The sequence below is a fragment of the Bradysia coprophila genome, unplaced genomic scaffold (assembly GCF_014529535.1).
Source record: "Bradysia coprophila strain Holo2 unplaced genomic scaffold, BU_Bcop_v1 contig_138, whole genome shotgun sequence".
Classification (NCBI taxonomy): Eukaryota; Metazoa; Arthropoda; class Insecta; order Diptera; family Sciaridae; genus Bradysia; species Bradysia coprophila.
Window position 1 is genome coordinate 7,934,626 of NW_023503409.1, and position 16,021 is coordinate 7,950,646.

Below are 16,021 nucleotides of genomic sequence, written 5' to 3' on the forward strand. Positions count from 1 at the left end.
AGTCTGTCCCAAGTTACAGTTATAATAAATGACTCATGTACCGTGTTACAAACGTTGTAGTAAACGCATTACCTCGTACGGGTTTGTAAAAATATTCTTAAATTAAATATGAACTTTCGTTAGATAATAAGGTGATAATCCGTATACCGATGGTTGTTTGTCAAATGTTTAGAATCACAGTTCGGTTATTACTGGAAAAGTGCTAGCGAAAAAGAAAACATTTATTAATCAACGACATTGTATACTGTTAGTCAACATGATTGGGAAAAATTATCTTCTTATTTGAGTTTCGGTTGATTATTTTTAGGTCCTATCAATAGGTTATATTGTAGCTCTATGGTTATGCATATAACATTTGATTACACACATTACATAGAATTTTGATTGACCGTCTTCAGTACGAAGTTTCTTAAATTTTATTAAATATCGCTACTCTTGCGCCGAATAAGAATCTGAATGTTATCCAAAATTGACTTTTAGGAATAGAATAATCAAATAGTCTTTCAATAGTAACTCAAGTATGGTGTCCACTCAACACGGAGTACTTTTTTGGTAAGAGGAAATCAAGCCTTATGATCATACCTTCCAAAAGCTATTATTAAATGGCGTTGTCTGTTGTTACTTACAAAGCTTTTGGTGAAGAAATGAATCGAAATAGTTATTTATGCCACTGATGAGTGTGACAATGTACATCGTGTGGCTAAAAAAAATCTACATATCCTTGAAAGAACAATTTACATTTTTAATATTATAGCTTGAACTGGAGATTTAAAGTTGCAAAATTCAGTTTCAATGTAAATTTAATCGATTCCAGGATAAGCCTAGGTCAATTCACGCCGTAAGTGTGCCTAAAATTTAAATTTTATTTTGATGAAAAAGTGAACCAAAAATACATTTTAACGCTTCCTTGTTAGAAAGACCTCCGCACTTTCCATTTTGCATACGGCGTGAATTCACGCCGTAAGTGTGCCTAAAGTTTGAATTTTAATTGAACGATTCGATGAAAAAGTGAACCGAAAAATAGATTTCAACGCTTCCTTGTATGAAAATGACGCTACGTTAGAAAGACCTCCGCACTTTCCATTTTGAATTTCGACCGCACTTACGGCGTGAATTATCCAACAAAAATGTGGGTTGTTATTTTCGTACCGAGGTCTGTTATGTGATCTACAAAGGTCATCGAAAGTTGATGAACTTGTTGAAAAGACGAATATACGACCAGCCAAGCACATAATAAGTCTACATAGTGGTCATTCGAGAAAATTGGTTAATGCAATGAAACTAGAGACAAGGTATGGCCGATCAGCCTATCCTCAACCACTCACAATTTATGCGAAAGAGAGACGGTAGCAACGCCATCTGTTATCATTCCTCTGGTGAAAATAACATAGAAACGAGTTAGTTTACATTGTAAATTTTACAACTTCGACAGTCGGCCACACTTTTATAATAACCAATGAATATTAACTACCAGGTCAGGTAGTCAGACCTCTCTGACTTTTGGACCGCCGCTAGTTCTCGAGTTTGAAACAGCCTTCTTTCTATCAAAAGGTTGATGAGTCGTTGGGCAATCTTCAATGTGTTGATGAAATTGTTCTGTCAACATTAGAGACTATTACGAATGCGAGGATGGAAGGTCTGTCGTGGTATCAAGCGTCCCTTCCTTTGTCATTCGGGGGTACGGGTATTAGAAAAGTTGATGATTTGGCAATGCCGGCCTATTTGTCATCGGTTTATTCATCTTCAGATTTATGTGATATTATACTCCGAAAGTTCAATTTAAAAATTGTTAATGAACATGTTTTACGATTAATCGATGAAATTCAACGTAATTTTGTTCCAGGAACTGATGTACTTAAAAAAGAACAAAGGAATTGGGATCTTCCGAAGATCAAACATCAATTTAATGAATTGTTCGAATCTGGTGGTCTTACGACTCGTGCACGATTACTTGCGTCATCAACTAAAGAATCTTCAAAGTGGCTGCAGGTGATACCATCGAGTCAATTAGGATTATTATTGGACAACAATTCTGCTAGAATTGCTGTTGGACTTCGAGTGGGTTCACAATTACGTGAGGAACACAAATGTGTTTGCGGCAAAATGGTAGAAAAAGATGGTTTACGTGGTATATCCTGCGCTAAATGCGCAGAAGGAAAAGTAGTTAGTCACGATACTATATGAATAATATCTTCTCTCATGATTTATCTAGTGCAGGTGTTCCGAATATAGTGCAGCCCCCAGGTATTTCAAGAGATGGTAAAAGACCTGACGGTATGACTTTGATACCATGGAGTCATGGGAGATCACTCTTGTGGGATGTTACCGTCCGGGATACCATGGCTGCATCATATATTAATGATTCATCAAAGAAAGCGCGCTCAGTTGCAGACAAAGCTGAGAGACATAAGCATAACCATTATATTTCTTTGAAACAGAATTATTTGCTGACGCCACTTGCATTTTAGACTTTAGGCTGTATGGGCCCAGAGACAAAGAAATTTATCAACAAACTGGATTCATTAATGAAAAGAGCTACGGGTGAGGTCAAATCAAAGGATTATCTCTTACAAAGAGTTACAATCACGATACAACGTGAAAACGCAGCCTGCATTTTGGGAACATTAGGGAAACGGAAGATTGGTGATTTTTATTTATTGTGATTATGAAAAGATCGATTTTTTACTGGCTGCGCTATTATTATGAAGCAGTCTTTTTTGTCGCAATTCATTGAAAATGTAAACCAGGTAAGGTCTTATGTCACCGCGGAGGACAAACCGATTTTGAAAACGGACATAAACGCACTCATTTTTGTATTATTTTGACATGAATTTTGACAAAACTATGCCATCCTGATTCATTGATATTATTGCATAGAAATCTGTGGAAATTTTTTCCTATCTGCTCCATAAAGTTCTTCCAACATAAACCAATGAACCAAGTGTAAGACACACGTCTATCATATACGATTACGTTCGCTTATTTGTATCATTTTAACATATCTCTGAGCGAAACACACAATATATGGATCACTTCAGTCACTTCGACAGAAAAACATCGGAAAATAAATGTCAAAACGAAATAAAAAAAAGTATTTTTATTGGAGAAGGGAATGAACGCTGTAATGGCTGCCGATTGACAATTTTTTAATAAAAAGAATACTTCAGTGAAAGTGAAAAAGTTTACATTTCAGCGAACAGTTCTAGTAAAAATAGTTCTTTATAAACAGCAACATATTAACGCTATGTCTGTACCGGAAAGTCAGTTTTGTGAGGTGAATTTTCTTTGTTGCAATTAGGAAAAATATACTCCAAACAAAATGGTTTACTAGTTTGCGAGAAAATCGAGTTAATTCTCGATTCAACCGACCAAGAAGATTGTGTTCAAATCAGTCAACATTTGGAGAATACACGCTGATAATTCCGGAGCAATTTTTATGTTTTATCAGTTACGGAATGTGGAAAATGACGGTCAAAAATGCCTTCATAAATATTCACCCACACACCCATCGGATACTTCAAATAGACTTTGTTATTATTCGGTCGACATTTTTGATTTGGTCAATTCATTCGATTCTAATTGAACTGTTTGAGCAATTGCAATTCTAACTATCAAATCAACAACGTTCGCCCAATCATTTTCGGGAATAGCAAATCATGCACGGTTCAATGTCCGCTAAACGCACAATCTCTGCGAAATTGCACATTCCTTGCGTATTGATTTTGTCTTGTTAGCCTAATTTGAGAATTCAATAGCGCCGGCTTTTTGGAAAACTTTGCGTGCGAACCTTGAAATAGCAAACGTTGGCAGTTAAAGTGTGTTTTGACTGTAAATACGTTGACTCCACGGACTTTAGTGTGATTTGTTATCAACAACTTTCGATTGAAAAATTCAATTTGCGATTTGTTTACCGATTTTCTTCTTTCTTTGTTTCAGTAACTCCAAAAACTGTTCAACCACGCATTAGCTATGGATGAGACGTCCGGTGTTCAAGAACCTGAAAAATCGAAAAATGGAGATTCTGCAGCCTCTTCCACAAAATCACCAGCTGCAGCACCACCACCAGATGAGCTGACTACAGCAAGTGCTTGTAGCAACGACGATGATCTACTCGTACCAACGGAAAAGAGCCACATTCATTCAGATGACGAGAGTGGAAATCTTTTGGAAGAAAGTAGCTACGTACCTGATGATGAGCTGGATATTGAGGATCATCTAAAACGCAAAATTGGATTAAGTGATGATGAACCGTCGTCGGAGGGCCACTTTAAAAAGTCGAAAAATAATTTCTACGATGATGACGACGAGGCTGATGAGGAGGATGATGAATTCGACGAAGATGACGACGATGAATTTGAGATCGAAAGGCATGGCAACGTACATCCATTCGTTAATGTTCAGAATCGTCACGCCTTCAAAGCATTCGAATCGGATGTGGACAGCTTGGTTGATGATTTGTCTGATGGTGGTGTCAAATCGGAATTGGATAAGTCAATGTCGGAAAATGGTGAAACGTTAAACATCAGTGATATTCTCGGTGAAGCGGGCGATGATCTAAGCATAGATAAAACGGTGAAATTGTCGGACATTGTCGTTGATCCGTTGGTTTTTTCGAAGCAAATCGGAAGAAAAGTGAAACTTCATCGCGGAGACGTAGATGACGACGATGACGACGATGATGACGACGAAAATGAGGATGACGAGGACCCAAAAGATGAAGAAGAATTGGACTTCGATATTTCCGAGAAGCTGAAAGACATGGGTGAGATCTCGGTTCAGCCCGTTTCCAAAACGGACTCGAAAACGAAAAAGGATTTCGATTTGGGTGATGAAGTATCGCTGGAAATAACGAAGAAAAATGCCAGCGACACGGAAGACAAACGGAAAATCTCTAATTTGCGAAAAAACATCAGAGAAGTGATGGACGACAATCAATTAGATGCGTCGACTCTGGCAGCACAACGTGAAGAATTGGAGCGTTTGGCTCGTGTACAGGAACAACAACGGATAATCAGAGAAGTGCAACGCCAAATCGTTATGGAACGGCAGAATAGCAAGACTCAAAATCGAGTTCTATCCTTGCTGCAAGGCCGATCATCGTCACTACTAAAAAGCACAATGAATAGCGGTGCGTCCTCGAGTAAAGTACCGTTTCCCGATGAAAGCACCACCCTAACCAAATTAATGTCCAGTGAAACAATGCCGGTCGAACATTCGTTCAATGAGACCCGGCTTGAAACAAATCGGGCTAATTTAACGCCATCGGTGAGCATTGCTCCAGTGCGACCGCCAGTATTAAAACGCGATAGAATCGATGTTCCCGAGGATGATAAAAAGGATCAACCCGTGGAGCAAACGGAGGTTAAGCCGAAGAAAGATATCGTAACAATTGTTGATAGTTCCGATGATGATTGCATTGTTCTGTCGGACGACGACGAGGTACCAGAAGAGGATGATGATCCGCAGAACAGTGGATTGCACGTCAATGACACCTACAATGTGCCAGATGATCAGGGAAGAGTTGTGATAAGTAAGTTGACATTGACATTGGCCTTTTGAGTTTGCTTGTTCTAATACGGCTGTTGTTTTCAGATATAGGACATCCTGAAGGAGAATCGGACATATATCTGGCTCCGCAAATAGCTAGAGTTATCAAACCCCATCAAATTGGTGGCGTTCGTTTCCTGTTCGACAATATTATTGAATCGGTGGAACGGTTTAGCACATCGAGTGGATTCGGTTGTATATTGGCACATTCAATGGGTAAGTGTTTCGCTCTCTGATTGTTTGCGCACGACACTAAACTTATACCCTATAAATTTCAGGTCTTGGCAAGACGCTACAGCTGGTTTGCTTCTGTGATATATTTTTAAGGCACACCAATTCGAAGACCATCCTCTGCATTATGCCGATCAATACACTTCAGAATTGGATGGCCGAATTCAATATGTGGTTGCCGGAAGATCCAGACAAATCGCCAATGAGTTCATCCGGCGAAGTGAGGCCTAGAAATTTCAATTTGTATGTACTGAACGACACGCACAAAACATTGAACGCACGATCGAAAGTGGTGCTGGAATGGGCCGAAAAGGGCGGAGTGTTACTAATGGGCTACGAGTTGTATCGACTGCTCAGTATGAAAAAAGTGGCGAAAAAGCGCGGACGCAAAGTGTATCGTGATCCAGAAGTTGAAAAGGAAGAGGCCGAAGAGCACAAAAAGTTGTTGGATGAAATGCATGCAGCTCTGGTGAAACCGGGTCCGGATTTAATCGTCTGCGACGAAGGTCATCGCATCAAAAATTCTCATGCTGGAATATCAGTGGCTCTCAAGCAAATTCGATCGAAACGTCGGATCGTGTTGACCGGCTATCCGTTGCAGAATAATTTACTGGAATATTGGTGCATGGTCGATTTTGTGCGACCGAACTATCTGGGAACCAAGACTGAATTTTCGAATATGTTCGAACGGCCAATTCAAAATGGACAGTGCATCGACTCCACGCCGCAAGATATTAAGTTGATGCGGTACCGAGCACATGTGTTGCATTCACTGTTGCTGGGTTTCGTTCAACGGCGGTCTCATGTCGTCCTACAAAATTCGTTACCACAGAAGGAGGAGTATGTACTACTAGTTCGGATGACACCCTTTCAACGTGATCTGTATGAAGTGTTCATGAATGAGATTGTTCGCGTAAAAGCAGTTCCTAATCCACTGAAGGCGTTTGCAGTCTGCTGCAAAATCTGGAACCATCCAGATGTTTTGTACAATTTCCTGAAGAAGCGAGAGGCTGATCTAGACTTAGAAGAAGCAGAAGCGGCAGCAAATGATCCAACGTACGAGCCACCCATTGGTTGCATAAACGAATCCTCAAATTCATCCAATCAAAAGTTAACGAAAGGATCGAAGAAAAAACTGCCAACTGCACCGAAAGAGAAAAAGCCGCGAAAGAACGCACGACCAGAAGGCAGTAAGCCACGGAGTCGAAAAGCAAAGGCGAAACCTGAAGCAACAATTCCGCCTACATCGGCCAGTGAAACGAAAGTGGAAGATGTGAAGCCGATCGATTCCAAACCAGAACTTGTTCTACCTAAAATAGAACCGAAGGTCGAACCTCAGTGTGGCACAAACGAGGTCAAAAAAGAGGCATTCGATTCATCATACGGAAATCCATCGCAAAACGAACAATTTCCGTCGCAGCCTTACAACTTTGGTTACAACAATTTTGGCTACGACAATTACGATTCGAATAATTACTATGGCAACGGGAACTACAACAATCCCGGACAAAATAATCCCATGCAGTCGCAGCCATCCAACCAGAACTACTATCCGAATCAAAATTATGATTCGAACTATCAGCAAAATGCTTACAGTCAAAATTTGCCACCGCCACCACCTCCACAACAAAACTACTGGCAAAACAATCAAAACTATTATCCGAATCAGAGCGAATATCACCAGGGCCAAATGTATTCAAATTACGGATCGACCGACTACAACAATCCAAATGCATATCCACCACAGCAAGCACCTCCATCAATGTTTCCCACAACGAATTCTTCGTCGAACTATCCGCAAAATGAATGGAACAATTCCGGAACCAATAACGATCTGCCGATCAAAACCGAACCCAAACCATCGCAGATCGTAGATCTGGACACGAAAGAAATCAAAGTGGAAGCAGTCGTCGATGTCAAAGAAGAAACCAAAGTGAAAATTGAAGAAATTAAGGAGGAGATTGTGGAGAAGGATATCAAGCCGAAGGATGATGGAATCCCGTACGATTGGGCGGTGGAACTGATGAAAAACTATGTGCCAGATTTGATTGAAAATTCGCCGAAAATGGAAATTTTCTTTTGCATTTTAAAGGAGAGTTTAAGACTTGGAGATCGCATGCTTGTGTTCAGCCAGAGTTTGTTGACGCTCAATCTAATCGAAAAGTTTCTACAGGCGAACACTGTCAACAATACTGACATCAAATGGGCGAAAAACCTGAATTACTACCGTAAGTATCAGTGACACCCAATCCTTTCCTAATTTACCTTTCCGACCGATTCCGAATAGTCGATGCGCCTGTCTCATTGCAATTCAAAACCGAATTTTCAATTTTGTTTTCAGGTCTGGACGGTTCTACAGCAGCGCAAGAGCGTGAAAAACTGATCAACGAATTCAACTCAAATCCGAACATTCATCTGTTTTTGGTGTCGACGAGAGCTGGTTCTCTGGGTATAAATCTAGTCGGCGCAAATCGAGTGGTGGTCTTCGATGCAAGTTGGAATCCTTGTCACGATACTCAAGCCGTTTGTCGAGTCTATCGCTACGGTCAGAAGAAGCCGTGTTTCGTCTATCGATTGGTGATGGACTCGTGTTTGGAAAAGAAGATCTACGATCGGCAAGTCAATAAACAGGGAATGTCCGATCGCGTCGTCGACGAGTGCAATCCCGACGCTCATCTATCGCTGAAAGAAGTTACAAGCTTGTGCTGGGACGATGAAAAAGTGTCTGAAATTCGTGACTTTAGTGATTGCAAAGAGAAGTATTTGGACATTGTGATGCAGAAAATAATTGAAAGTTTTTCGAAACGAATGTCCAAAGAGCCATTCCAACATGAGAGTTTGCTGATTGATCGAAAAGAGAAAAAGTTATCGATGGCCGAAAAGCGATTGGCGCAAAGAGGTTACGAGTTAGAGAAGCAAGCAGCTATTAAACCAAATTACGATAAGCCCGGCTCTGGAATGCATTATCGAACGATGAGGACTCCAGATGGTGCAATCGTTCATCGTCCAGTTGCTTCGGTACGATTTTTTTAAAATAAGTTACAGAAACGGTTCCATGAACTTCAACTATTCATGTGTGTTACAGGTTCGTCCGATGCAAGCTGAAATCGGTGGCGATCGAATGCGAACTGGCCCTGCTCGACCTACGAGATGGATTCCTGCAGAAGTTTGGCAACGCCAAGGAATGACTGCTCAAGTTCTGACTTTGCCTGGAGGTAAGAATTTTGTTCAAAATGTGGCCTCTCATGCCGTTAAAAGCCAACGTAAATTCAAGTCTAACTTCGAAAACAAATTTCATTTCATTGCAGATGTGGTTATACCAACCAGTTCGGCTGAGAAATCCAACATCGTTCTCAAGGAAGGTCAAAAGGTGATGGTTCTGAAATCGCCGAAAGGCATTTACATGCAGTTGGAGACCGGTAAAATTATTGCCATCCGAACGTCGTTCAAAATGGGCCAAGGCAAAGAAAAATCGCCATCCGGTTTGATTGGTCGTGAATTTAATGAGAAAAGACCGAATTTGATGCGACCGCTTGGTCCCATTCCAACTGAGAAAATGCCAAACTTGAAAAATGCTGACAATATTGGTGTTCCGGCAAACAAACCTGGAAGGCCACCCGGCAGTGTGTCTCAATACAATCGTGGACCACCTGTGCCGTTCGCAACACATACGCCTGGGCATGGAAATGTCCATGGACCAGCTCACGGCACAATTCATAGTCATGTACCGAATCACGGACCGACTCATGCAAGTAGTCTTGCATCCAGTCCCACTAGACCCGTCTCGTTGCTGCAAAAACCTCGGCCAAATGCACCCAATGCTAGTTTGATGAAAAATCGGATGCCTCAGAATGTTGGCAATAAAAACATCCAATTGGGTACTGCACGACCGTACAATTTGAAGCAGGGTCCTCGACTGCCAATCAAGAATATGCGCTCATCACAAATGCCAATGCCAACTTCCAGCAATTCGAACAGTTCTTTCGAAGGAGAAAGTTCGAATGAAGCGAAATACTTTGAACGTCAAATGGACGAGATGAAGCAAGACGCAGAGATGAAGAAACCGATCGAACCATCCAATAAGGTTGAAGTAATTAGTCAAGAAGTGATACGGAAAGCGGACGTCGTTGACAGAGACGAAACGACTAGTGGTAACAGCAACGATGACGTGATAATGATTAGTGCTGATGATAAGCCGAAACCACCGGTTGACGATGGCAATCCATTCAATTACAATTACGGAAACAATGCTCCGTATTACAATAATCAAGGGTATCAGCAGCAAAGAACTCCATATCCACAATACAATCAACAGCAACAGCAGTCACACCAACAGCAACCAATTCAACAACAACAGCAGCAACAACAATCACTACCACAACAGCATCCTTACTACAATCAATATCCACAATCGCAACAAATGCCACAACAAATGCCGCAACACCACCATCAACCGCATCAGTTACATCCTCCTTCGCATCAAAATTACGATTATTCGTCACCAATGTCAACTCTAAGCAGCACAGCTCCATCGCCATCTGTGTCGCATTCATATTCATCGCCTAGTCCGTCGACTATACAATCGCCGACACCTACAGCTATGATAACTATTGAAGACGATCAACCATTGCGAGAAAAAGTGGTGTACAAACCAAACTTGGTAGAACGAAAGGGGAAGTCGTCGAAGAAAGGTGCTGACAAATTTAACGAATCTTATCAACAACCAATGAATTCACAACCTCACAATTACCCACAACAACATCAGATGCATCAATATCCAAATCAGCAGCACCAGCTGCAAAATCAACAATTACATCCACAACATCAACAGCAGCAACAACAACATCAACATCAGCAACAACAAAATCAGCAACTGAATCCGCATCATCAACAACATTCCCAGCAATACCACCCACCTTTGCCATCACCTACAAATAATTCACTGAAGAACTATCGACACAAAGCTAGCAAACTATCACCGAACTCAGAAGATTTTCATTACAATGATAACTCCAACATCCAGGACAGCGAGACTTCGTTGAGCTTTCTGGAAAGAACGGCGTCATCGATCAACGAAAATCAAAGTGTTTTCAATGCTTCGCTTAGCGATATAACAAAGCCACCACCAATGGTTTCACCGGCAGTGATTCCAGCTACTAAATCGAAAGCAAAACCACGTTCAAAAGCTGCAGCTGCTCCGAAAAAGCCACCGAAAGCACCAAAACAACCAGCAGAGCCCAAACCACCAAAAGAAAAATCTAAAACAACGAAGAAAACTAAAAATGCAAATGTGCCAGTTCCAGCACCATTACCCTCTGCAGGCTCACTTGAACATAACAGTAATTCATCGTCGTCCTCATACCCTGGCTCCGAGCAAACAGGAACAAATCAACAGATCAATTCTCAACTACCGCCACCTCCACTTACACAGCCAACTCAACATCATACTCAAATTCCAATGCAACAGCCGTCGAATACGCATAGTGGATATAATAACTATCCTCCACAACAGCAATCATACGCTAATTACCCGCCTCCGCAACAGCACGTTCCTCCTGTACATTCTCAACCGCCGAATGACCAAGCACCATATGCACCGTATCCACCATACAATATGGGTAAGTTATGTAGGATATGCATGCAATGATTTTGTATTTTGCGTCATTTTGCGTCAATTTTTAACTTGTCGAAAAGATTAGGACACCGTGCTGGCCACGAAAGTCTTGAATTATCTTGTGTCATGTGTACATCGTCTCAATTACTAATTTTCGAACATTTTCTAAAGGTTATCCACCGTATCAACCACCGACGACACAGAATGCTCCTCCGCCCACATCGTATCCATCTCAACCACCATACGATCCAAATTATCAACCGCCACCAACTAATTTCCACAAACCTGATGATAGTGCGCAACCATCATACAATTCTCAGCCAAGTACAACACAATTACCGAATCCACAACCGACTCAACATCAATATAATCCAGCGCAGTCGCAGCCACCGCAAAATCCCCCACATGCTGCATATCCACAAAGTAGTCCAAATGTACCGGCATACCAGCCGCAACATCATAATCCACCACAACAGCCATATCAGCAACCATATTATCAACCACCGCCGACTGCGTATCCACCTCAGTCCGGATATAATTATCAAACGCCGTATGGCCATGGAGGATATGCTCCACCGCAAGGACCTCCTCCAATTCCACCGCCACAAATTCCACCACAACACGGAAATCAGCCGCCTCCGTCGCATATGCCAGTCAATCACCAATCGACACCCAATCAATATCCACCATCGCAGCAATATCCTCCTCAGCAGCAGCAACAGCAACCTCTGCCGCCCCAACAATCACCAGTCGGAAATGATCAGCAAAATCAACAGCAGCAATACGCTCCGTATCAGAACAATTACAATTACAATCCGTATAGCAATCCTCACCCAGGACCGTGGCAGTGAACCCAGTGAAGGTATTGATTTTGATATTAGATAATCTTCGTTAATTAAGTCAATTGGAGTTTTTAATGTCGGCGTTCCATTTAACTGTAGAAAAAACCTCCGCCATTTTTATCAATCACGTAAAGTGTGAGCAAACGAATTTAGCTTTTTGTAAATTTTTTTTCGTTTTTTTTTAATTAGGAAAAACAGTATTTTGTCGGTACGTGAATTATACATACTTTACGTACGGTTAGCCTAATTTTCGAATTTTTCAATAAAAACGGAATCTTAATTCAAAAATGTTATTGATTCAATTATAAGAATGGAAATCACGTGCAATATTACGTACAAACTGTTATCATCCAGTGTGTTGTTAAACTGTTAATAGTTTTTATTTTACGGACGATAAGGGGACATCCATAAAACATGTCATCCCAGAACAGCAGCGATTTTTTTTAATCTTCGTAAGACATCGAAAACATGGTTTCTCAAAGGGAAGTTTCTTGTCTTCCGCTCCTTCTCACTAAATGGTGTTGTAATGTTTTTGGTGTTTTTTTATGAATCAGATGTCTTAATATTAGTCTGAATAATCGGGAATGAAAAAGTCTGACGTGGTTTATGGGATTTACGGGATTTATGGATGATCTCTAGAACGACAGTGTGTTCGTTTGTTGATGGATACAAATTGCTAGTAAGGACATTCATAACGTTTTATACGAAACAAAAAACTGTCGGCTCAGTTATCGGTTCTTATGTAATTTTTTCATTTCAATTTTCAGATTTAATTTTTTTAAGTTTTCGTTTTTCGTATTAAATCCGTTCAATGAATGGAGCTGTTCTGTTATCGTCTTTTTTACATGGAAAGCGTAAAGCGTGTCCTGATACTGCCATTGAATCTATTCATCTCCGTTGTTTAAACTATTTTTTGTGTTTGATTGGAAATCTTTTAACAGATGTATACAGCTAGTGAGTAGCGATTAAATCATCTCTGCTCAAATTAAAAACGACAAGAAAGAAGCGTTAAGCCTGCGCGTTTTCAAGGGGATATGTAGATCCAGAATTGACCCCTGATTGCCATAGAATCATTTAATAAAAAAAACATTTGTTCGTACGTTCTGTGCGCACTCATAAAAATCGAGTGTAGTGGTACCTAACGTCGTCTTCAGTCTCTTAGACATAAAAATATGAGATTTGATATGATTTAATCAATATTTTAAACAATTAGAAGTCGTTTGCACAAGTCTTGCGAAAGCTGATTTTTCGTTGAAGCCATTTCCATGAAAGTTTGTCACTAAAACAGTGAATGGGTCTACAGCCCGTCAACATTTTTCATCAACTTCATGCTTTTTTCCACTTTTTATGTTTTTAATTAAAATTAAAATTAAAATACGAGCACGGCTCATTATTTGGAACTTTTAATTCGGAGAATTAGGAGAATTCGGACAGAATTCCGAACCAATTCTGATTTTTTTTTGAAACTTTTTCAGAACTAAAATCCCCAATGAAATAATTAGCCATGACTTCGAGGCATCCAAAGAGTAACTTTTGTTTTCTCTGCTAGATAAAAATTTCGGAACTTCAAAGTACACCAAATTGTCCAACATAGTCGTTACGGATTAATTGTCATGGTTCCAATTTATACGTTTAACAGAAAAATACTTAAGATACTTATCAAAAACTCAGTTTTTACGAGTGCGCAAAGAAAGTCCGAACTTAAATTCTTTTTATTAGACCTTTGGTAATCTCGCGTCAATTCTGGTTCAATCATATCACCTTGTCTTGAGAAATGTTAAAACAATTAAAATAGAAGACTTGGTATCAAACAACAAACATTCGTTGGATACATTTTGATTGAGCTTCATAGAATGTTATGTTTTAGTGATTTGGTATCAAATACTAAGTGATAAACAAAAGAAGTAATAGATTCGTTTGTGCTATCTGGGGATACGTTGCTTCCGTATGGTTTATTCAAAGAACCGATATGCACATAATAAATTGTAGGAATAAATATCAACAAAAAGCAAAATAGATTTTAAACGTTTTACTGTACATTTGATATGCTAGAAAAATTTCGTCATTCATTAAAATGGTAATTTATAAGATCTGAACATAATTAACATAACAAAGTAGACTTTTGCTTTTTTGCCGGACAAAAGAAACTTTTTTATAAAAAAAAAAACGAAATCGCTAAATTGATTTTTTATAAAATGAAATTTTACTCTTCTTTACAAACGTAGAAGTTTAATGATATTTCAATTACATATTAGTAAACAGTGTATGTTTCAATAAACAAAGCAAAAGTTAGAGCATTTACAATTAAATAAATTTAAATTCGTTTTCTAAGAGTAAGTAACCAGCGTTCAAAAAGCAGCATAAATAATAAAAATGAGATACGTAAAACAGAGGATTTATAATTCATAAGCGCACTAAATAATAATAAATTGATTAGTAAAACTTTCCCTGATTCGGTGGATACATAATGATGTTTGTGGGTAAATGCAATTTTTGATGAAGATGATACAAATCAGAGCAAAAAAAAACTATATCTTTGGATACGTTCAACCAACGTTCTTTTTTTTAATATAATAAATTAAGGATTTTGTTTTTAATATAATTGTATAAGCAATATGATTGCATTTTTCACTTTAATTTCTGTAGATATGCTAATGTTAAAAAAGAAAAGAAAATTCGTTCGTTCGTTTTATGTTTCCTCCCCAATTTATTTATTTTATTGTTTTATATTCGAAGGTGTCGATCAAAGTATTACTAAAAAAGAAAATTATTAATAAATTTATCAAAGAAATCGAAACTAAATTAATTGAACTGTGTGCCAAAGCAAGATGGGCTCCAGTTCATGTAGGATTAAAATAATAATTTTACACACACACACACACCGCGTATGTTTTACGTTGTCGTCGACCTATATGATTGTATTAGCGCTTTAAATATTTTTTATTAAATTAAATAAATATTCACAAAGAACATAGTTACATCTATTCGAACTAATAAATTAATTGCATAAATAAATGTGTCAAATCTCAAAACAAACAAACAAACAAAAAAAAACCTATTAATGTAATTATGAATATAAATGAATAATAGAAATATTACTCTCTCAGCGAAATGTATTTTAATTTCCCATGATGATAAACATTCTGACTGATTAATTGTTCAATGTGATATCAAAGCGGAGAAGCTGGTTTCTTTGATTACTCTCGTCTTCAATGTTATTTTAGATAGCAAACGAGAGTAATGAGAGGAAACGAAAATGCTTAATTTTATAAGTGCAAAAGAGTATACAAGTGTCGTATGCCAGACGAGAAAAACAGCTTCGCTCCCCTTGCTTAAACTACTTTTTAAATTCTAACAAAAAATGCAGATCCAATATTTTAGCCTTCCGGACCAGAAAAACACATATTTCTCCCAATATCCCACAATCCCCGGAATCTGAGAAGGAATATGATTCCGTACATTTTCGTGGGGTACGTGAAAATCATAAAAATAAATCTTCTCATATGTGTGATGATCTGAGAAGGATCCACCAAACGAAAAACAATTTTTTTTTGTCAATTAAAATTATTTCAAATGCACCGTGCCAATGAAAGTTTGACTTTTAGACATTGGGTTAAGAATATTTTTTTTGACGATGGAAGCTTCAGCTATTCGTATGAGCCTATAACTTTCCCTTCACACTATCAAAATATCACCTGTTGCGGCCATAGCTGTAGCGCCCGATACAAAAAATACAGCTGTGTTAGATTATCTGGTTACAAACGTTGTCCGCTACATAATGTTGGTT

The 16,021-nt window shown here is 39.0% G+C and overlaps 1 protein-coding gene across 1 annotated transcript; it reads left to right on the top strand.

The window, feature by feature from the left end:
• The first annotated feature begins 3,087 nt into the window (after positions 1–3,087).
• LOC119073821 lies at positions 3,088–15,340 on the top strand. Its single transcript, XM_037179605.1, has 8 exons — positions 3,088–3,274; positions 3,937–5,530; positions 5,593–5,763; positions 5,826–8,006; positions 8,120–8,796; positions 8,864–8,993; positions 9,087–11,396; positions 11,564–15,340. The coding sequence occupies exons 2-8, from the start codon at positions 3,970–3,972 to the stop codon at positions 12,241–12,243; spliced, it is 7,710 nt and encodes a 2,569-aa protein (XP_037035500.1). The 5' UTR covers positions 3,088–3,274; positions 3,937–3,969; the 3' UTR covers positions 12,244–15,340.
• Positions 15,341–16,021: the final 681 nt, after the last annotated feature.